The 22,264-nt window shown below is 35.3% G+C and overlaps 1 protein-coding gene and 1 long non-coding RNA gene across 3 annotated transcripts in view; one reads left to right on the top strand and one right to left on the bottom strand.

Moving 5' to 3' along the window:
• Positions 1 to 15,978, top strand: part of LOC148407917 (uncharacterized) — a 34,132-nt gene extending 18,154 nt beyond the window's left edge. Inside the window, exons 4-5 of one of the 2 annotated variants that reach the window (XR_015868711.1) lie at positions 12,759 to 12,820; positions 15,557 to 15,978. This is a non-coding gene — a long non-coding RNA (uncharacterized LOC148407917). Of the gene's footprint in view, positions 1 to 12,758; positions 12,821 to 12,923; positions 14,476 to 15,556 lie in introns of those variants that run through there. The other variant, XR_015868710.1, reaches the window with a different exon arrangement.
• A 95-nt stretch (positions 15,979 to 16,073) lies between these two features.
• LOC148407916 (voltage-gated potassium channel regulatory subunit KCNG3-like) lies at positions 16,074 to 21,992 on the bottom strand. Its single transcript, XM_088442008.1, has 3 exons — positions 21,801 to 21,992; positions 20,062 to 20,797; positions 16,074 to 18,196 (listed from the first exon to the last, which is right to left on the bottom strand). The coding sequence occupies exons 2-3, from the start codon at positions 20,634 to 20,636 to the stop codon at positions 17,569 to 17,571; spliced, it is 1,203 nt and encodes a 400-aa protein (XP_088298134.1). The 5' UTR covers positions 20,637 to 20,797; positions 21,801 to 21,992; the 3' UTR covers positions 16,074 to 17,568.
• Between the last annotated feature and the right edge of the window lie 272 nt (positions 21,993 to 22,264).

Raw genomic sequence — 22,264 nt, 5'->3', positions numbered from 1 at the left:
ATTCTCATGGGCAGCACAACATTCTGGTCTGTCCGTCTTGTATTTGTTCCTAAAAACAACCCAAATTGTTTTAAAATAACACATTTAAATCGATTATTGGATTAATCGGTGTTTATTTTTGGTAATCGATTAATCGTTTCGAGACCTAAAAATGTCCAAATAAATAATAAATTCTCACGGGCAGCACAACATTCTGGTCTTTCCGCCTTGTATTTGTTCCATAAAACAACCCATATTGTTTTAAAGTAAGACCTTGAAATCGATTATCACATTATGTATGTATACAGTATATGTATGTGTGTGTGTGTGTGTGTGTGTGTGTGTGTGTGTGTGTGTGTGTGTGTGTGTGTGTGTGTGTGTGTGTGTGTATATATATATATATATATATATATATATATATATATACATATATATATATATACATATAATAATAGTGTAATTATTATAATAAAATAAAAATTAAAGGTATATTATATATTTATATATATATATATATATATATATATATATATATATATATATATATATATTATTATAATAAAATAAAAATTAAAGGTATAATTTAAGGTATAAATTAAAGGTATATTATATATATATATATATATATATATATATATATATATATATATATATATATATATATATATATATATAATATACCTTTAATTTTTATTTTATTTAAAATAATTACACTATTATTATTATTGATAATATTATTAATAATAATATATTATTATTTAGATATTTTAATAATTTTTAAACATTTTTTATTTGCTTTTTTTTTTTAGTATAAGACATCTATTTTAATTGTAAAAATCCTAAAAACTTCAAACAAATAGCTCCTCATGTTAATAAAAAAAAAAAACGGTGTATATATAAACATATACAAAACTGCGTGTATTATTCACTGCATTTTGTAGTACGTCAGTAACATAATAAAATGGAAATGCACTGTCTACACATAACACACAGCCAGTATTAAATCCCAAACATTTCAGAATGTTCTCTGTTCAAGGCCCATTCTTCCGTCGTGTACCTGCTCGTGCAAACGATCACTTTTTCACTGTAATTATTTCATTTCGTAACCTTGGCCGGAAGGGAGCGCATACTTTGTATAAACACGGCGATAAAACTTGATAAATGCCTTTGCGGATAAAGTCACAGACAATGTGACTCTTTCCTCACCTTGTCGCATGCGCCTCGGCCCTCAATTTCAAAATTCTTCGCTTTCAACCCTCGCGAAGACGGCGCAGAAAAAAAAAACAAACAAAAAAAAAGGCCTACTTGTGCTAAAGTGCGCTCGAGGTTCCACGAAGCAGTCGGATGATGAGGGCGAAAGCGGAGTGGTAAGAAAAATGCTCAATTTTCTCCCTCTGTTGAATTCATTTTCTATGTCATACTGACACTGACATCTCCTTTTGTCCAATATTTTTAGCCAGCTTAATAAAACGTCTGGGCTCAGGTTGTGGGGCCACTGCATGTCTATCAAATGGAAGCTTGTTAAATAGGTAAGAACGCTTTAACGGGTATTATTTCAACGAAATATCGAGAACTTATTTTGAATCGTTATGGTGCGGAGAAACAGTAAAGAAGTGAAGTTTTCGACGTATTTTCAAAAACAGGAAATAACATTTACTAGTTGGAGCAACAACATCCAGATACGTGAATATTTTGCCTATTTTTGTGAACAAATGAATTAATTTGAAATTATTTAATTATTTTGTCAAAATTGATTAGTTGTATGGTATAAGCTATCGATAAAAAAATAAACTGACACTTTATGTTGATTTTTTTTTTAATGATTCATTTTTGTAAAGAGATCTAAACTGTAATCTTCATTTTTCATATTTTTCTGTGGACAGATATTTATTTATAATTTTTTTTGTAAAAACAGGACACTTTATGTTGATTCGTTTTTGTGGACAAATATTTATTAAGAGTGAAGTTAATGGTTTATTTTTGTGACCAGATCTCTACTGTAATCTCAAAAGAGGACGAGTTATATTTAATATTTTTCTGTGGACAAATATTTATAATTGTTTCTTTTAGAGAACTGGTCTGATACTTTATGTTAAGTATTTTTGTGGACAAATATTTATTACGAATTAAGTTAATGATTTATTTTTTTGACCAGAGCTCCACTGTAATGTCCAAAGAGGACGCTTTAAATTTACTAATTTTTTGTGGACAAATATTTATTCATAATGGTTTCTTTTTGAGAACAGGGCTGACACTTTATCTTGATTATTTTTTGTGGACAAATATTTATTAAGAATCAAGTTATTTCTTTTTGACAACAGATCTCTTCTATGACCCAAAAGACTAAATTTTTTGTTGATTTTTTTGCTGTTGTTTACGAATACAAATTAATTTTGAGCGGTTCTCAAGTTGACTAAATCAAACAATGATGCCCTGTTTTTTTTGTTTTTGTTATTTCTTAACCCCAAAATTCTTTGCACTGTAATTGCTACCTGGCTGAAAACATATTTCACTGAAAAATATTTGAAAACCACTGATGTTACTAAACGACCCATTTTGGTACAAATTGACCCAAATATGCTTCAGTCCTTTTTTTTTTTTTTTACCCATAATTGCTCTATTTTTAATGTTTTTAGATGCCTTCCCCCCAACCCCCGTTGCCTACTGAACGCCAAAATTCCAAATCCTCCAATCCGAACGGTCCTCTAGTAAAACGCCGATTCGATTTGCAAATCGGACGATTTGCTTCGAAAAGAAACACATACGCCATCATCTACTTGCAAAAAAAACACGCCTGAAGGCAACAATCGAGAGAAAAGAATCAAAACCAAGTCGTGCGCTGAATTCCGAGATGAACTTTAATAGGACGAGAGGTCAAGGGGACAGAAGCGCGAGGCGGACCCGTAGCCCCCCCGGATGTAATTCTCCTCCAAAGCCCAAAGTGGCTTCATGCGATGCGGGGGGGAAAAAAAAAAAAAAAAAATCAGTCTGCCTTCATTGGAAAATCTATCCTTTTAAATTATGCATGGTTTTGCCATATTGCCGCAATTTAAATCTACTCAAGAAGCATGTAAAGGAAATGCAGATGAGCTCCGCTTTGATTGGAAAATGCAGTCGTATCTGCGAGCTTCACATCTGTGTACACACTCGGCCTCATTAATGTTTCAACGTTGTGTATAATAAGAGTATGTTATCACAGGATTTAGCGAAACAAATGGCGGCGCTAAACATATAGCGGGGTTGTTTTATTGAGTTCGTCGTTTCCATCTGCACCGGTTTACCGCTAATCTGTCCAAGACGCGGATTTTTATTTTCCGTGTCAGCAGGGATGATTATTTTGATCATCGATTACTCCGTCGATTGCTTTTTCGAGTAATGATTTCAAAAAAGCGTTCAAAACTTTTATCAGATGTTTTTCAAATTGACGAGTTTTTATTAGGGTTGGTTTAGTGGTCTGTAAAATCTGGAAATTTTCAAGGGAAAGCAAATGATTATGAATGTTTTGTTTTGATTCAATCACTGCTTATGTAAAATGATCATAAAAAGCCTTCGTTTTTTTTCCAAAGCTGACCGCGCGCCTTATAATCCGGCGCGTCTTATACAGCGCATAAACTGTGAGATTTCATTTTGGAGGTAAAAAAATCAAATCATCGCAATGTACATTTTTCCATTTTTACCTCTGTGTTTCAGTTATACCGTATATGTATTTTAGAATAAAAAAATTTGTAACACCCTGAAATTTTGCAAACGTGAAAGCGCAAATAAGAAAGCACAATTTCATGAAATCAATCCAGAAATTGTTTGTAAATCAACAAAACAAGATATTTTAAGGTTTTTGGTTGCAATTTGATTAAGTTTAATAGTTAACCGGATCATAATTATATTCTTTTAAACTTGATTCTAATGTAAACATTCTTTTAATGTATTTTCCGCACTACAAAATGCATTCATAGATAGATAGATAGATAGATAGATAGATCTAACAGCCTGTTAATGCTCGATCTTGATAGATAGATAGATAGATAGATAGATAGATAGATAGATAGATAGATAGATAGATAGATAGATAGATAGATAGATAGATAGATAGATAGATAGATAGATAGATCATGAGTTTTGTCATGCTTCTGCAGGTAGCAGGATATCAAATTTAAACTTCTTTTCAATTTAAGAGCAAATTAATTGGAACATGAAGAATGTATTTTTTATTATTTTAGTCGGATATATATATATATATATATATATATATATATATATATATATATATATATATATATATATACCCATTGTTCTGTACAGCTGCAAATGCTTTTTACATTTTGTTTTTTTGTTTTTTTTTAAGTTCAAGAAAATAAAATAAATGCTCAAGACGGAACAACAGCCACCAACTGGCTGGTGAAGTCAACTGGACAAAAAAAAAAAAAAAAAAAAACCTACAACACAGTACTGTGCTGTGTGTGGACATAATGTGTAAACAATTAACAGAGACGTCTTTCAATCTTTTGTACCCTCTCAGTAGCCCCACAACACACCACGTTTGTGGAACATAAAGATTCCATACACACTGTTAAAAACATTGTAGAAAAATGAAAACAAAAAGATTTCACCTATTGCAGGTATATTTTTAATGCAATCCCAGCAATGAATACGTGACTACTGTATTTGACCTAAAAGTTAAATACAACTGAACTGCACAACTAAGTTACAAATGTCAGTGGCTCTCGACCTTTTCGTGAAATCATTTTTCAGCCAAGCAGCCACAAAGCATATTGGAATTAAAAAAAAAAAAAAAAAGACTTACTAGCTTGTCTGCTAAAAAATTGCATTACTAAAGACAATGTGCATCCATGTAGAAGATAACAAAATAAAGACATACATTTTGGAAAGAAATCACCATAACACAATTTAGCAAAAATTGGCTTCATGTTCCAGTTAATTTGCTCTCAATTTGAAATGATTACGAGAAAGAAAAGGAGGGGGAAATGATAATTAGACTGTAATGAGTTTCTCAGTTTTTTTTTCTCCCCACATTTTCCCCCAAATCATTTCTCGGCATCACTAGATGCTATTACAGTCGTTTTTTTTTTTTTTTTTCTGCGGCAAAATTGCCTGACTAATTACACTGCACATCTGTATAAAACTTACCAAATTAAAAGTATACAACATTCTGTAAAGGAATCACTATAACAAAGTTGAACCATAAATTGAGTCATGTTCCAATTCATTTGCTCCCAATTTGAAAAGAATGCATTAAAAAGGCTAAACGTTGCTGAAACTTAATAAAATCTCACATAATCTATGAAAACTTCGCAGCAGAACAAAGTAACAAACAGTAAAACTTCCGTTGAAAAAACAAAACAAAATCCTCTGATCACCACTTCAGACAAACATTAAAAATAACATTTGCACCTACTAGCAATTTTAGCGGCTGTAATGAGCCCCAATAAGAATGTTTTTGGCCTGTGGGAGGAAAACGCTGAAAGGACGCCAATTCTAAGACTAATGGGTGGGGTGGGGGCTGGAGGGGGGAGGGGGGGTCGGGGGGGGGGGTCCTTGCATTTTAAAACCCAAATTGAAATCTGAAAAGATAAGTGTTTAATTACTGAAAATTCTTTGGCTTGGATACTAAATAAGTAAAAAAAAAAAAAATGTGTGAGGGTGCTCTTTTTTTTAGAGGCAGCTAAATCACCCGTTTTTTTTGGCTTGAGCATCTTTATGAAAGATATTAATGATCCTCATTGGGAATTTCTTGGATTGCTCGTTTTTATTGCCTTCATCACGCCGGATCAGGCACTTATACTTATTTATGTTTTAAGAGTCGGAAAGTGTACCAATTTGTTCCGCTTCATAAGCTCTGAATGATTTATAAGCTGTGATTTGTTTTGAGTGTGAGCCGGCTTTATTTATTTATTTATTTTTTTAAATGCATCCAAAAAGGGATTCGGAGTAAAGATTAAATGCTTTGACGCTTTGTTGGAAAATAAGTTCTGGGTCAGAAAAAGCTGATATCGGTAATTCCTTTAACCCCAATTTTGTAAATGCTTTTGAAGCGGTAATAATTAAGGTTATTTATGAAAGAGCAAAAAATTTTCAGTTTGCTGTCATAGTTCGACCACCGCTCAAGAGAATGTTGCAAAAATGACAGGAAAATCAATGCCATAAATCCTATTCAAATGCATCTCAAAAATTGTAGTCAGAATTGTTTTCTATGGTCCAAAATTTGGACTATTACTTTTGTACACAAAATCTCGCACGTCCAGCTGCAATCACGTAGAAATATCAGAATCATTACATTTTGAAATGTTACATGTTTTAATCATCTGCTGGAAATTTCAGCTGCCTGGTGGGGGGGTTTTTCCCCTTGAAAAAAAATATTTAACCGTTGCAGCTTACAGTTATCAATGCCAAAAATTTCACTATTGAAATTCCCGCGGAACAAAATCATTTTTTAAAATTTTTGTTTTCTCATATGACTTAAAATTTCTGGACCATTTTAAAATTTCCTACTTCAAATTTTTTAACTGATTTTCACCTCTACACATTTTCATTAAAATTCCAAAATAAGGCCATCATTTTCTTTTTTAAATTACCGTACATGTTTTAAATTATTCAAATAACTCCACCTTCCACATGTGATGTCACATCAACATCACTTTCTTTCAGTTTTCATTCGGTCCCCTTGCCTTCACACCCAATTTCTCCAGAAATTGCCTTCTCTAGTCCCATTGCAAAGACAATCAAAGTGACATCAACTAACACAACTGATTTTGAAGACCCGTGCAGATTAGATTCACATGACAACACATACAAGCTGAAATCTGATTGGCTAACTTCCACACGTACAGGAAGCAAGTAAAAAAATAATGAAAAGACTATTGGGAACATTTGAATACCAAAAAAAAAAAAAAACTGCAAAGACCATTAAAGAGCTGGTTTTATTTGTTCTTTGAAGACACCCTGTCACGTATTAGCCAAATCCAGGCTTGCAGTTCTAGCTCTTCATTTTGTGCCTCTAATGACTGCAAACAGACATCACAATGTTCTCCTGAAAATAGAAAGCGGGCAGAGTAGACGGCCAAAAATACGTATGTCCAAGTAATAGAACAATGGAAAACACCTTCATGTGTGAAGACGAGCGTTAATGGAGGCCATCGGTCTCGGGTTAGTGCCACCTGTGTTAATGTACTCTTGTATAAGTAGATTGTTCCACGTGACGGTGCTGAGAAAACAGGCCGGATGATTGATGGGTATTTTTTCACACTTTCTTTCTCCACAGATCTCAAACTGTGACAGGACTGTCATTTTTTTTTTTTTTAAGACAGTGACCTTGCTCATAATCAGAAAAAAAAAAAAAAATCGTCTTTGTACATCAAAAGGAATATGCTCTTTGGCCAGCAGGGGGTAGCATAGTATTTAGAGCGATACTGTAGTTTTGATCAATCAATATCGATGCTAATTTTGTTAATCCATTGATAGCATTAAGATAGCATTGAGACTTTGTTTTGATGCTTTCTGGTTTTGTGTTTAATTAAAGCGCCCGCCTCACTCATCATGGTGACGATAAAAAAGATCATTATCGCTAAAAAGCGGAGAAACATACCTAAAATTTCATCATTTTTAACATTAACAAAAGAAAAAAGCAATATGAATCCAACAAATGTTCATTTTTCTTTGCACAGGGTTTATACAGGTCACCGGTTAGTCTGAAACTGAAAAAAATATAAGCATCAAGTTGTCTGAAATTTAAAAAAAAAATGTCAATACTGATTTAAAAAAGAAATATTTTCAACCAACTTAACCATTTAAGGCTGGAAAAAAAAAATCTTATATCAATAAATACATGTTATCAAACACAAATATTGACAGAAACGTAAAAGGTTTAATTCTATCTCTCTTTGACAACGAGAGCAAAACTGCACCACCTGGTGTTACGGATGTGCAATTACACTTCCCATCACGAGAAGCCCCGAATTCAAGTAAACATCAACTAGGAGTGGCAATAAACCGCTTGGAGCAATCAAGTATATCCAGCTCCATTTAGTAATACTCTTAAAACCCATCAAAATTACTGTTTAAATCAATGCGCTATAAAGAGTTTCCATGTGTGTTCTGCTGACGTTTTGCAAGCGTTGGCGTCACTCGCGGGTCGCTAAATCAATGCTTTCTTGCAACTGCTGCCACTGTAGGAGATTAATTCATCACTCAAGCGTGAGTGCAATGACAGATTTTACAGGCCTGCCTCTGAGCTCTTCTCCATTCACTCCATGTAAAAGGCCCGATTGTAATTTCAACTTGTCGTTTTTAAGAGAAAAAAATCCTTTTAGCGTTTTGTGAACCATGATTTTTAATCGTCCACGTTCCATGAATGAGATTTTTTAAAACCGGTTTCTTATGTACGGTGTGTTGTCACTATCTGGGTGAAATTTCAGCTCCCTCGTGTTTTCTTTAAATGCCTTCCTTTTGACGTAAAGATCAAAATACCTCTCAAGGGTTACGATAAACTCGGGTCAAAATGACACAGAAATTTTTCTGCTGTTCTTCACAACATTTACACAGACATTAAAAAAAATGTTTCCGGGTCATTTTGACCCTGAGACATTATTGATGTTCCTGACAAGTGAACGGATCACCATGTTAGAATGAAAGTATTAAATTTGGATTTCATGCTTTTCTTACACTTTTGCATAGCTAAACACACCTCGGGTCAAAATGACCCAGGGACTTCATTGCTGTTCCTTGCATTGTTGCTGCTCCTTGAATTGTATGTGTGGTGGGGAAAAACTTTTTGGAGCAACATGTGCCAGTCCAGTTATGATGATTTCTGCTTTGATACTTTATCTCCATCTAGTGGAAGAAGAAAAAACAATGCAATTAAATGTGTTTCATTAAAATACATACATTATTTTTAAGCGTGCTAATAAATCCGCGAGCATCCGTCCATTTCTATAACGCATCCTAACTTCTTGATGTGGAATAATTCAAAAATGGAAAAATTGCTCTTCTAAATGAAATTTTCAAGCATGCAGCAGCATCTTCCTTACCTCACCGGCGGATGTTCTGTTGTCATGGTGACCGCTTCATTGTCATGTGTCCTGTGTAGAACTCAAGTCACATCGCAAGGTGAAGCTACCTATATGTTTTTTTTTTTTTTCCCGTCCTTGAATTACAGCTGCGTCCTCCATCTTGAAGAAAAAAAAAAAAAAAGCTAAATGGAGATCATGCATTTGTTCATATTAAAGCATTTATGAGATTCGCTGTCACGAGTCTTGAGCTCGGACGTTATGAATGACATTGCGGGCTAAAGTCATTAAATGCAGCCGGCTAATGAATGGAGCTGTTTTATTGACCGGAAGGTTCATAAATCACGCTTATTATTTTTACAAACAGCACTTCTTCTTTTTTTTTTTTTTTATTAAACAAGGGATTGCATTGTTTCACTACCATGGCAACTGGAAGAGGAAAATGAATGATTCAACAAAAAATGTTGCAGAAGAAATGACAGAAGGATTCATGAATGTGTACTTTGAAATCATTGGAAATCACGGAAATACATCCTCACAAAAATAGGTATTTATGTATGTATATTTTTGCTGTTTTTGTTTGGTAAAAATATCAGTCGGTCCACGCGTGGGTGGAATTTTTTATTTTCATTTTAATTAAAAAGTTTTTTTAAATCCCTCACTAACTTTTACAGCACGTCGCATGCTTGGATAAACTTGCCATGTTGGCGATTTGCCTGCTATGAAAATAACAAATTCTTGAAATTATACTTTTTTTTAACATTAAGCCTTTTCAAAGATAGAAAAATAACAAACCAGGTGAAACATTCTAAAACTAAGTACATTTGAAAAACAAGACAAAATGAACGAACAAACTATCTTACTAAATTATGTCATGAAGGATTTTATATATATATATATATATATATATATATATATATATATATATATATATATATATATATATAATTTTTTTTTATATAAACACTATATGGTATATGCTATAGATGATATATGATGTAATATACTGTTCATGTATATTTTGGAATATGTATATATATATATATATATATATATATATATATATATATATATATATATATGTATATATATATATATATATAATCATCTATAGCATATATATATATATATATATATATATATATATATATATATATATAATCATCTATAGCATATATATATAGTATTTATATTTAAAAAAAAAAAAATATATATATATATATATATATATATATATATATATATATATATGTATATATATATATATAAACATACACATGCTACATGCATATATATGTATTACTGAATATACAATATCTAAATATACTGTATATATAATATTGTAAATACATATGTACATGTATGTTTATGTGTGTGTATATAGTATTTAAATATATGAATACTTTAAATATACTACATACCATTGATATACGTTTGCAGTGCGATATCTGCAAAATCTCCCCAACTTGTTTGACTAGAGAAAAAGAAATCCGGCTGCGTTAACAGCGCGTGTCCACAGGGTATCGCTGCTCCAAAAGCAGACTCTCGCTCGCTCTTTTCCGGTCAAACGCCGAAAGCTGATCTTGCACCTTTTCCTCTGGGGCGCGTCGGCCGGCCGCAGCGCGCAGCGATGAGAACATATCAAAGAAAAACGAGGCTATGAATTCTACGCCTCTAAATATCGCCATTTGGCTTTTCTGTCACCGTGCGTGACCTTATCTCCAATGATGTCACCATATTGTGCCATCTGCACGTCCTTTAAAAAAAAAAAATAGCGAGGCTCATTGATATTCATATCACCTCGGGAAGCATCTTTGCACGTGGTAGAAGGGTTAATTCCACAATTTTGACACCATTTAGGGAAATTAAGGCGTCGTTTGAATAAGATAAAGATAAGATATTGTAATTGTGTTTTTGTATTCATGTTCCGCAAAAAAAAGTGGTTGGCTTTGAAGCTCGATATCACACCTATGGAACAAACGGCCATCCGCTTTCATTATTCAAATCTCCCATACAAAACAAGGTGATTAATGATGACAGCATAATTATGTTGTCATGGTTGCAAAGTTAATGGCTCACTCACGCGAAGGACAGCGTGGGGGGTTGATGTCATGCTCAAGTATAATTCGACAGGGGGGGGGGGGGGGGGGGGGGTCAACAAGCAGACGAAAACTGCCTCCAAATGGAAATGACGATGAAATTATAGGATTTTTTTTTTCAAGAATTATGACAGGTGGTTTTCTGCTGAGGAAAACATTTTACAACGTAATAAAGTATTTTAGGAGGTCGTTTTTACACAAGATGTTTGGATAAGAAAAAGTATCTCATCATGAATACTTCAGGACTAAACCATTTTGTTTTTTTGATGGGGGTCAAAATCAGGCACGAAATTTCATTTGCATTTGTGCGTTTTGTGCATTTTAGTTAAGGAGATGTGTGCAAAATTTTGAGCGTTTTTTCATTACGGACAGCAGGAGGCGCTGCAGGTGCTGATTTACCATTGAACGTAGCTATAACAAACATGGCCGCCTCCGGAGAAGTGCCACCCCACCATGTAAAATAATTTAATGACAACGACACTTATGATTATTTTTAAAACATCCCGTTGGTTATTTAGAACACATTCATTTGCAAGTTATTGAATTTTACAATCATTTCTTTTTTTTAAATGAAAAACAGTCTAAATCTTACACACTGTCCCTTTAATATTTTAAAATGTGTGACTGTTAGAATTCAGCACTTTTTTTTTAAAGGAGAAAATTGTATGGGCGCGACCAGAGGCGGAGCCACTTATAATGTAGCCCAGCCCTTGGCCACGCCCCCACCATGGGGACAAATTTTAAAACTTCAAGTCTCATTGGTTGGATTTTAAATTGGCTGACTTCCATCAGGACTCACTAAAATTTTTCTTTAGGATTGCGCCGATTATTAATTGGGCCGTTTTATCGGGAATTTTGAAAAAAAATGTGATTTTTATTGAATATGATCGTCGACAATTAAACATTAAAATTATAATAAGGAAAACTTTCCGAGAGTAAAAACTGGTTTGTCCAGTTTTGAGAGCTCCCTGAACCTCGTTAGAATATTCCAACAAAGATGCATATTATCACAAAGTAGGAAAAATAATCAAATCCATAAATCTACTGTTTGTATTATTACAATAAATAAAAACAGAATTAGCCATTGGGAAAATCACATTTTCTCAGCACCGCTTTCTCTAGGAAATTCTTGAGGTCCATTTTCTCATTTTAAAAGTGAACCTAGAGCAAATCCTAAATAATCCGTCAATATGAGGATATTGAGAAACATTAATAAAGAGCTTCGCCGATCATAAAGAGAGGATCAACCGGGCTCAGGGAAAATCAGGTGCTCATTTTATTCGCCTTCGATCCAAACACTGTTTGATGTTAACAAACACATTTTGACCCTCGCCCTATAGGCTCAGCAGAAGCCGTTTTGAAATATCTCCGCGCTTCTAATTATGCATATTACATCATGAAATCCATTTAATAAATCCTCTTAATGCACTCGATAATTTAAAAAAAAAAGGAGCATTGTAAGAAATCGGAAAAGTATCGTAACATCGTTACATAAGCTTCGTTTCACCGCCCGAATGAGAACTTTTAGGATAGAAAAAAAATGAAGGGAAAAGTCAATTATGTGAATCAAATGAGACAATTATGATTAAAATGGAGCGAGACCTTTTTTGGCGCATTTTACTGATGCGCTGCAATTTCTTCCATTTTCTTGTTGCGACAGGATGAGAGCCTGCAGATGAACAGATACGGGAGGAGGAGTGACATGATGAAGCTGTGAAGAATGTGAGTGGGTTTTCAAGGTCGTCCGCATTCAATATATAAAAAAAAAAGAAATTCAACGCAAAGAACCGACGAGCAGATTTTAGTCGCATTTTTTTCTTTTTAGGCTGCAGAAGAAACAAGCAGAAGCCTGAAAATACAAAATATGTTTATGGTTTTTTTTGGGTTAAATCTCCCTTCTACAAAGGTTTATACTTGTTTCAAACTGAGATAAAAGTGAGAAAAAAATACTAAATTAAAAAGCATAACAATCAAAGATCTAGCAAAAAAGCGGATAGGAAATAATAAATATAATAAAAAATTACAACAAAAAATACATGAAAAAAATACATGTAAAGGTACTGCAGAATAAAAAGAAATAAAATATATAAAATATAAAATTATATAAAGTATTTATAAAATATAAAATAAAATAATATGAATACATAAAATATAATTATGAAATAAAAAATATAAAACATAAAAAATATAAAAAACAAAACAGATAAAATAATTTTATGTGCTGAAAATACTGACACAATAAATGAGCTATTTTTATTTGTTTAATTTAATTGATTTTTTTTAGTTAATTATATATATAATAAATTTATGAAAATGAAAAAACACAGCAATCAAACATTAAATAAGTCAAAAGGCAAACAGTGTAAACAAAAATAAATCATACGAATATATAATTACATAAAAAATAATGATAAAATAAAATATGATAAAACAAAAAAAAAGACAACAGGTAGAATAATTTATGTGCTGAAAATACTTACACAATAAATTAGCTATTTTTATTTGTTTAATTTCATTGATTTTTCAGTAAATTATATAGATAATAAATTTATGAAAATGAAAACACACTGCAATAAAACATTAAATAAGTCAAAAGGCAAACAGTGGAAACAAAATAATAAATGATACAAATATATAATTACATGAAATATAATTATAAATAGAAAATTTTAAAAAATATATAAAAGACAAAACGGGTCCAATCATTTATGTGCTGAAAATACACAACGAACCTCGAAACAATCGACATAAAGACATATAATAAACGAAAAGACCGTATGATAAATCATACATAAATCTTATAATAAATGATTGTCATTCCCATCTCGTCATTCGAATAACTCGAAAATGTATTGTGACTCATAGGTGCAAAGAAACTTTGTCAGTCCCGTCCTTCGCACCTTTGCTGTCTCTTGTCATGCCTGAGGAATATTTTCTAACGTGTGACATTTCACACGCTCTAATGACTTACCGATAATAATTCACACGTTCTCGCTTCCTTCATTCATCCTCTGTCAGACTGATTATCATTTTTTTTTTTCAACTATTTTGAACCATTTTTTTTCCCTCTGGAAAAACTTCAAGACGGTCTGGATTGAGATTTTCCTCATAGGAAATCACTTTATCGTCCTTGTTTTTTTTAACCGGCGTTTTTGTTGTTATAAAATTCGGACGGAATAGTTTTCGCCACCTGCTATGGATGTGCCAGACAGAATCCATTTTTTTTTTTTTTGTCTGTGATCACCTTCCAAGTTCCATTGAAAGCTGCCTTTGCCAAACGGTTATTCTCCCAGATGGATATTTGGGAAGCGCACCATCTGGTGAGCCCCACAACACTTGCCGCTATTAGACTTTACGAAAAAAGAGCTCTCGTCTTTCTTCGGGATTCGGTAATCAGTACTGCATTTAAAAAAATCTAAATAAGGGAGATCCTAGCGTGTATGCATATATATATATATATATATATATATATATATATATATATATATATATATATATATATATATATATATATATAGAGAGAGAGAGAGAGAGAGAGAGAGAGAGAGAGAGAGAGATTAGTTTTGAGTTATTGACAAAAAAGGAGTTTTCATCCATGTTCTTTCTATATCTATCTATCTATCTATCTATCTATCTATCTATCTATCTATCTATCTATCTATCTATCTATCTATCTATCTATCTATCTATCACATTTAGCAATCAATTCCTTCATGTTCCAATTCATTTGCTCTTAATTTGAAAAGAAGTTAAACAGCATTATAGGAAATTTGATTTCCTTTTAACTACTATCTACTATTACTGCTATCTATCTATCTATCTATCTATCTATCTATCTATCTATCTATCTATCTATCTATCTATCTATCTATCTATCTATCTATCTATCTATCTATCAAGTCATTATAATATTTATAATAATTTATAATATTTAGCAATAAATTCTTCATGCTCCAAATAATTAGCTCTTAATTTGAAACGTATTATTTAGCATTAGTATAAAAACCATTAAGTTTGATTTTCCTACTGTCTGTATCTAGCTAGCTAGATGTAGTAGCTATATATATATATATATATATATATATATATATATATATATATATATATACACGAAATTACATCAGCGTTTACTGATTCTGAAGGACGATTAGGTTGACATGGGGCAACTCATAGCGACTGGTTAAAATGAAAAAAATACAAATAAAAAAAACGTACACATGCACAGCGGAAAGCTGGACAGCCAAAAGAATGAAATAAGCACAATTTCATGACCAGTGAAGACAAAGGTGGAATAGAAACAAGTATGCCGGTTGAAAACCGCCTCGTATTTGCTCTTTCAGAAAACCTATCGAAACATAACAACTTTTACACGCGCTCAAAGTCTAAAGTTTAAAGGACCAACTTGGATTTCATTTCAGCCCCGGAGCACTTTTTTTTTTCTTTTTTCTGAACTATTAGAAGAAGAAGAACGATAAGTGAGATAATCGACATTCACACTCCAGCAGCTCGAGGAGGCTGACATTTCCAGCACTTCATCTTCCCCTCTCTGAGTCTGCCGTCTCCATGGAAACTGTCGATACTGTCCAAACTGTCCAACATATTCAGTTGCAGACCGTCTGCTTAACTCCTGCTGTTCCAGAGACTTCCAGGTTGAATCACCACAGAAGACACCGCACAAAATGATTGGCTGGATCTATTATACGAGTTAGTGTTAAAAAAAAAAAAAAAAAGTGGGCGTCACCTCAACCACAGGTGTTATAACTTGATCTCTTGCACTCCCCTGCCATAGATTTCACTGAGATGATGAAACGAGTAGGAAATACATCCGAAAAAAAAGCAAAGGGAGGTTAGCATGGTTTGATACCTGAGAGGGAAGCAGTCTGATGTTATTCTGCTCTGCTGTAGGCGTTTTTTTTTTTTTTTTTGGGGGGGGGGGGGGGGGGGGGGGGGGGGGGATTTGTGCAGAGTGAGGCAAGGCAGTTCAAAGCCGATTTGTGATTTGTTATACAAAAGCAGTATGCCGCACTGTGAATGTGAATTTTAAAGGTTTCGGGGTTCCTCTCACATCCAATTTTACCCTACCTGCATGCTGGAATAAGTCTTACATTAGGCTAAAACTGAAATATGTGCGTATTTTTTAAAAAGTGTATTAAATAACATCATTTCGAAAATTACTGTAAATCCTCAACTGAAAATTTTCACAGGCGTAGCTGTCTTTCCAATAGTGTAAAAATCTATGGGAGGGGTTCCCAAAACGCGGGTCCGCGGCCCAGTACCAGTTCACATGGGCCGCATTCAAAATAATGTTTTGGCGCCGCCTCTGGCCGCTATTGATATTACATTTTATGGTGAGGAGGGACGGTGCGGCTTCTGTGAAAAATCTTTCCAGCAGAGTACCCCTGAAACAGTGCAAAGCATTTTGGCGTAAAAAAATAAAATAAAATAAACTAAAACATGACATTAGTGCCTGATTTAATCAATTTCATTTGTATTGGTCCACAAAAAAAAAACCAAAAAACTAAAGTGTTCTCTTTTGATCATAGAAGAAATCTAACATCAAAAAGAAATAGCTTTATTATTAATAAATATTTTTCCACAAAAAAATGATCATTATAAAGTGTCAGACCTGTTCACAAAAAAGAAAAATATATTAAAAAAAATATTAAACATAAAGGATCCTGTTTTGGGATTACAGTAGAGAGCTTTTCACAAAAATAAATCATTAACTTAATTATTAATAAATGTTTGTCCCCTCCCAAAAAAATCAACATAAAATGTCAGACCTATTCTAAAAAAGAAATAATTATGAATAAGTATTTGTCCGCAGAAAAAACATTCAATTTAAGGTGTCCCCTTTTGAGATCATAGTAGACATGTTCACAATAATAAATCATTAACTTGACAGGTAACGAGTGGTGGCACGTGCCAAATTCTAGTAATCTGCTTTTTTACAATATTGAAATTAAACAACATACCGAACATAAATTTTCTTTTATGAATTGATATTTTCCTTATCTAATTCAATAATTATTTTTAAAAGATTTTTTTAATGTTTGTTTTATTTGAAATCTCCAGTACTCCTTGAAGTTCCTTAAGAAACCCCAGGAGTACTCATCCCCTCATTTGAGAATCATATTCAACGTTTTTGTATTGATAAGTATTCATTTGTATCTAATTCGCATTTTGTATTGAATTGAATTGCTTTTGTTATTTTGTCATGATTGATTTGCGTACATTGTTTGTATCCTAAATCTTGCATATGGGACTTATCTGAGAACCTGAGTCAATGTTTGATATCCAAGGTGTATGGTTAATGGTGAGCTCATATTTTATGCGCGCTTTATAATCCATGATGAAAATCTCAAGCGTCGACCGTTCTACGGTAACAAAAAGGTGGGTGACCCCTGCTCTATGACAGTACAACTCCATCCAGTCCTCGGGAATTTTTCCCTTCTGCGGACTCGATATTTTCAGTCAATGAAATCAGTCGACGAACTGCGGATGCATCGCGCCGAACGCACCTTCAGCTCGTGGTAGCACTGCACAAAACTGTGGTAAATAAAGGTGATGGGTAAGGCTAGAAGGACGATCCCGCTCACCACACAGAACCCGCCCAGCACGCGCCCGGCCACGGTCACCGGGTACATGTCTCCGTACCCCACCGTGGTCATGGAAATGATGACCCACCAGCTAGCGGCAGGGATGCTAGTATAATCTTGGTTCCCGCCTTCTAAAAGCTGGGCCAGCGCACTGAAGATGGCCATGGCCACAAAGATGAACACCAGAAGCATTACCATTTCACGATAACATCGTCTCAGCGTCAAACCCAAGGTTTGCAGGCCCAGAAAGTGACGGGCCAGCTTGATCACCCAGAAGATCCTCATGATGCGCAAGACTCGTAGCGTCACGCCGGCTCGCTGGAGCTGAGAGTTCTCGCCGGTCAGGACCGTGGCCATGACGGAGACGTAATACGGAGTGATGGCCAGCAGGTCGATGATGTTCAGGGGACGGCGGACAAACTCGCATTTGTCTCGGGAGACGATGAAACGGACCACGCATTCGGCGGTGAACCATCCAATGCACACCGCTTCGATGATCCTGAAAATGACCAATCAGACGGAGGAGAGAAATGTTTCAATCAGAGAGGGAGAGCGCGGAAACGACCGGATTTTTTTAGACTCGCCAGTCCTTTATTTGACTAAAAATCTTTCTTTAAAAAGTAGTAAACTTCAATTAGGAGTGACAAACTTGTAGAACACACATTTGACCTTTTGACCTCTTTTATGGAGAACTGTGTGACGTAAAGAATTTTGAGTTGATTAAACCTCAGTCGGGTACGGGTTCATAAAAGGAAATCACTGAATTTTCACATGCTCCGTTTTTTTTGTACCTTTTACAAGGAGAAACAATGTACCCAAAATTTGAGGACCAAATCTCATGTTGTTTTTGTTTTTCTACAATTTTTTTTAAAACTCCAAACCCTCGGGATCTCCTTGGTTTGTTATACCCACAGTGGTAAGGGTAAAAACCGTATTCCAGACCCACCCATGCAAACTGAGATTTGAGATTTATTTAATGTATTGATTCGTTTGTTTTTTGGACTCCTTAAAAATGTTTTCTTGACTTGATAACGTGCAAATTATCAGTGCTCTTCATACATTTGCAAAGCTAGCTCGGGGATAGCGCTAGCTAGCTAACTAGCCAATCAGCCGATAGCAGTCCGCACCAAAGTTAACCTCGTATTTAGTTACAAATCTACTATTGTTTTCAATGTTTATTTCTTTATTTCTCACCAGAAAACTTGTTAAACCCGGTGGTCATGGATGGAATATTTGTCAAACTTGGACCGTGGGTTGGGGGGCATAATCTTTGCGGGCGAGGGGGGTGGGCGTGCTTTTAATGTGTGGGTGTGTGGGAGGGGCGTCGGAGGGGGGGGGGTGTATTCTTTCTCACCCATGCAAACAGATTTATCACATGACCCACTGTAGGGCCGATACGAAGCAACTTATTGCTAGCTAACGCGCAAGCTAGCCAAATTTTGGCAAAATATTGGGAAAATATTCATCAAACTTGGAGCATGGGTTGGGGGGGCATAATCTTTGTATATTATAAAAGTTATCTCTGGCGGGTGAGTGGGTGGGGGTCCTTTTGATGTGTGGGTGTGGGAGGTGCAGGGTGGGGGGGGGGGTATTCTTCTCTCACCCATGCAAACAGATTTATCACATGACCCACTGTAGGGCCGATACGAAGCAACTTATTGCTAGCTAACGCGCAAGCTAGACAAATTTCGGCAAAATATTGGGAAAATATTCATCAAACTTGGAGCATGGGTTGGGGGGGCATAATCTTTGTATATTATAAAAGTTATCTCTGGCGGGTGAGTGGGTGGGGGTGCTTTTGATGTGTGGGTGTGGGAGGTGCAGGGTGGGGGGGGGGGGTATTCTTCTCCCACCCATGCAAACAGATTTATCATATTCCCCAATGTGGGGCAGATACGAAGCAACTTATTGCTAGCTAACGCGCTAGCTAGCCAATTTTCAACACCTGTCATCAAGCCTGGTGATCATGGACGGACTGGGAAAATATTCGTCAAACGTTATCTCCGGCGGGTGAGTGGGTGGGGCTGCTTTTGATGTGTGGGTGTGGGAGGGGCGGGGGGGGTGTTCTTCTCCCACCAATGCAAACAGATTTATCATATTGTAGGGCAGATACGAAGCAACTTATTGCTAGCTAACGCGCAAGCTAGCCAATTTTCGACACCTGTCATCAAGCCTGGTGATCATGGAGGGACTGGGAAAATATTCGTCAAACTTGGATCATGGGTTGGGGGGGCATAACCTTTGTACGTTAAAACGTCATTTTTGACTGGGTGGGATTTGGACATCCTTAGTATTTACAGTATTTATTTGATCCTTTTATTGATTTCAAACGTTACTCTTTATCAGTGGTTTTTGTAGGACTACCTGTGTTCATCCAACGTCTCAGCAGCCTTCCACTCGGGTAAGGTGCTGGCACACAGCATCACCATGGAAATGAGAACAAAGAGCACGGACACAGACGCCAGGATCTGCGCCGCCACGGAGGACGTGGGCTCCTCAAACGTCCTCCTCATCCTCTCCAACCAATGATCCGACGCTTCTTCCGGCCCCTGCGGCTCCTCTTCCGGGAAAAAGTGGACGAAGCAATCAGACAGACGTTCGTCCAAGCGCCGTTGGCAGCACAGTTGTAAGTCGGCGCTTTCCAGGCCCCAGTAGAGCATCTCGTTATAGAAGGAGAGCTCGCACATGTGCGGGACGAATCGTAACTTGCCGTGCTGCAAGTAGAGCATGATGAAGCTGAAGGCCTCGGAGTGGCGGTCGAAAAAAAACTCGTTCCTGTCGCGGTCGTAGTCATCGCACAGCTCTAACAACTCGCTCTCTGACACGCAGCGGTACAGGCGGCTGAGTCTGCTCAGTGGGAGGTGCTTCATCAGCTCCACCGAGAAGGGAAATCTGCGCCCGCCGACGTTCAAGGTGCAAAAACTACTTCCGAATTTCATCTTCTGCCCAAATGATTGCCTTCTGGTTCTTAAGACGACTTGAAGATCAAGGTTGTTCCTACGCTCCCGTATCAACGCGTCAAATCTTTGTTCGTCTCAAACAGGATTTGATCGGGTGTCTCGTCTTCTCCATCGTTGCTTGGTCAGCGTTCTTTGTGGCGCTAAAAAAAACAAACAAAAAAAAACATACATACGGGTTAGTCTAAAGCAGAAAAAAATTAGCGAGTGCATTACCGACAACGACCACGAAAATATGATGCCAATCCTTATTTGATTGCAGTTTAATTTCAATAAGTTCTGACGGTATATCGCGTAACGAATTGCGTTATTTAAAAAAAACTAAAAAAAAAAGGGATTCAATGTTTGCAAAGGAATCACCATCACTCACTTTTGCAGCAAGTTGTCTCATGTTCCAATTAATTTGCTTTCAATTCGAAAGGAAAATCGTTCTCTTTCCATCAGGGCATTACAAAGCAGACATTAGATGGATACCCCAATTTGAAAACGGCTTTTTTTATTCCCCGCAAATATGTGTCTGAATTATTCAATTTTTTTGGAACCATTATCCATATAACACTTAACATAATAAAGATGTTTTGCAAAGGAGACACAACAACAAAATTTTGCAATAAGTTGCTTCATGTTCCAATTGATTTGCTCTTAATTTAAGAAGAAAACCATATCGTCTGACACTTTATAATCAGTGAGATACAGTCAAGTATGCTGTGGGAAATTATCCAATTTTACTTTTTTTTTTATGTATTTACTTTTGTATATGTAACGTGCCTCGTAATCATGTAATAAATACGATTCGCCAGTAGGCGGCAGCAGATTACTTTGAAAACAAGCTTTAAAGGGTGTTCAACTGTTATGGGGTCATTTTTAAATACATTTGACAAATTAAACATTTAAATTGTAATACCTTTGTGGAGCTTTAACTCAAATTGAGATCAAGGATAAAAGATGCTATAGTAATAAATTATTTTTCAGTGGGAAGTGATAACCTCTGAGTATTGCGAACTGCTTTTGATGTTATTTAAGGCAAAAAAAAACGTAATAAATTATTAAGCTCTGTTAGACTAGTAGACATTAACAATATTGGTACTGATACAGCTACATAAATCAATTGAAATATTTCCCACAATTCCTTATTTTCAAACTTACCTCAAAACATCTTCACAAAATCGCTTCATCTCAGTCCTCCAGTTGCCAACCAGAAGAACTTCTGGAAAAAATTATCAGTCCCAGTCGCTTCTCTTATCTCCTCCTCTTCCTCCCACTAGTCGTATGAACGTCCCACGATCTAAAGACACCAAGAACAATTAAAAAAAAAATAAGGTCGGTCTGATCAGATGATTTCCCATAAATGCTTGGGAGTGAGTGATGTGAGTGAGACACTTGCCCTCCTACACCTCCCTCATCTACTTCCTTGTCCTTCTTGGGCTTCTCCTATTCATCTTGGCTCCCCTGTCCTCCCTCTCCTGATGTTCCACGCTCATATTTCACCCTCTCCATCCTCCTTCCTCATCAAACCTCGTAGTCCTTCAGATTAATAATTGATTGAGTCTATTTCATTTAGTATATGATATTACATCAAATCATGGCAAAGACTAATCATCTCCTGAATT

The sequence above is a fragment of the Hippichthys cyanospilos genome, chromosome 19 (assembly GCF_059441005.1).
Source record: "Hippichthys cyanospilos isolate Australia breed blue-spotted pipefish chromosome 19, RoL_Hcya_1.0, whole genome shotgun sequence".
In the NCBI taxonomy this organism is placed as follows: Eukaryota; Metazoa; Chordata; class Actinopteri; order Syngnathiformes; family Syngnathidae; genus Hippichthys; species Hippichthys cyanospilos.
Note: the sequence above shows the minus strand (reverse complement) of the source record. Positions and strands in the feature narration are given on the sequence as shown.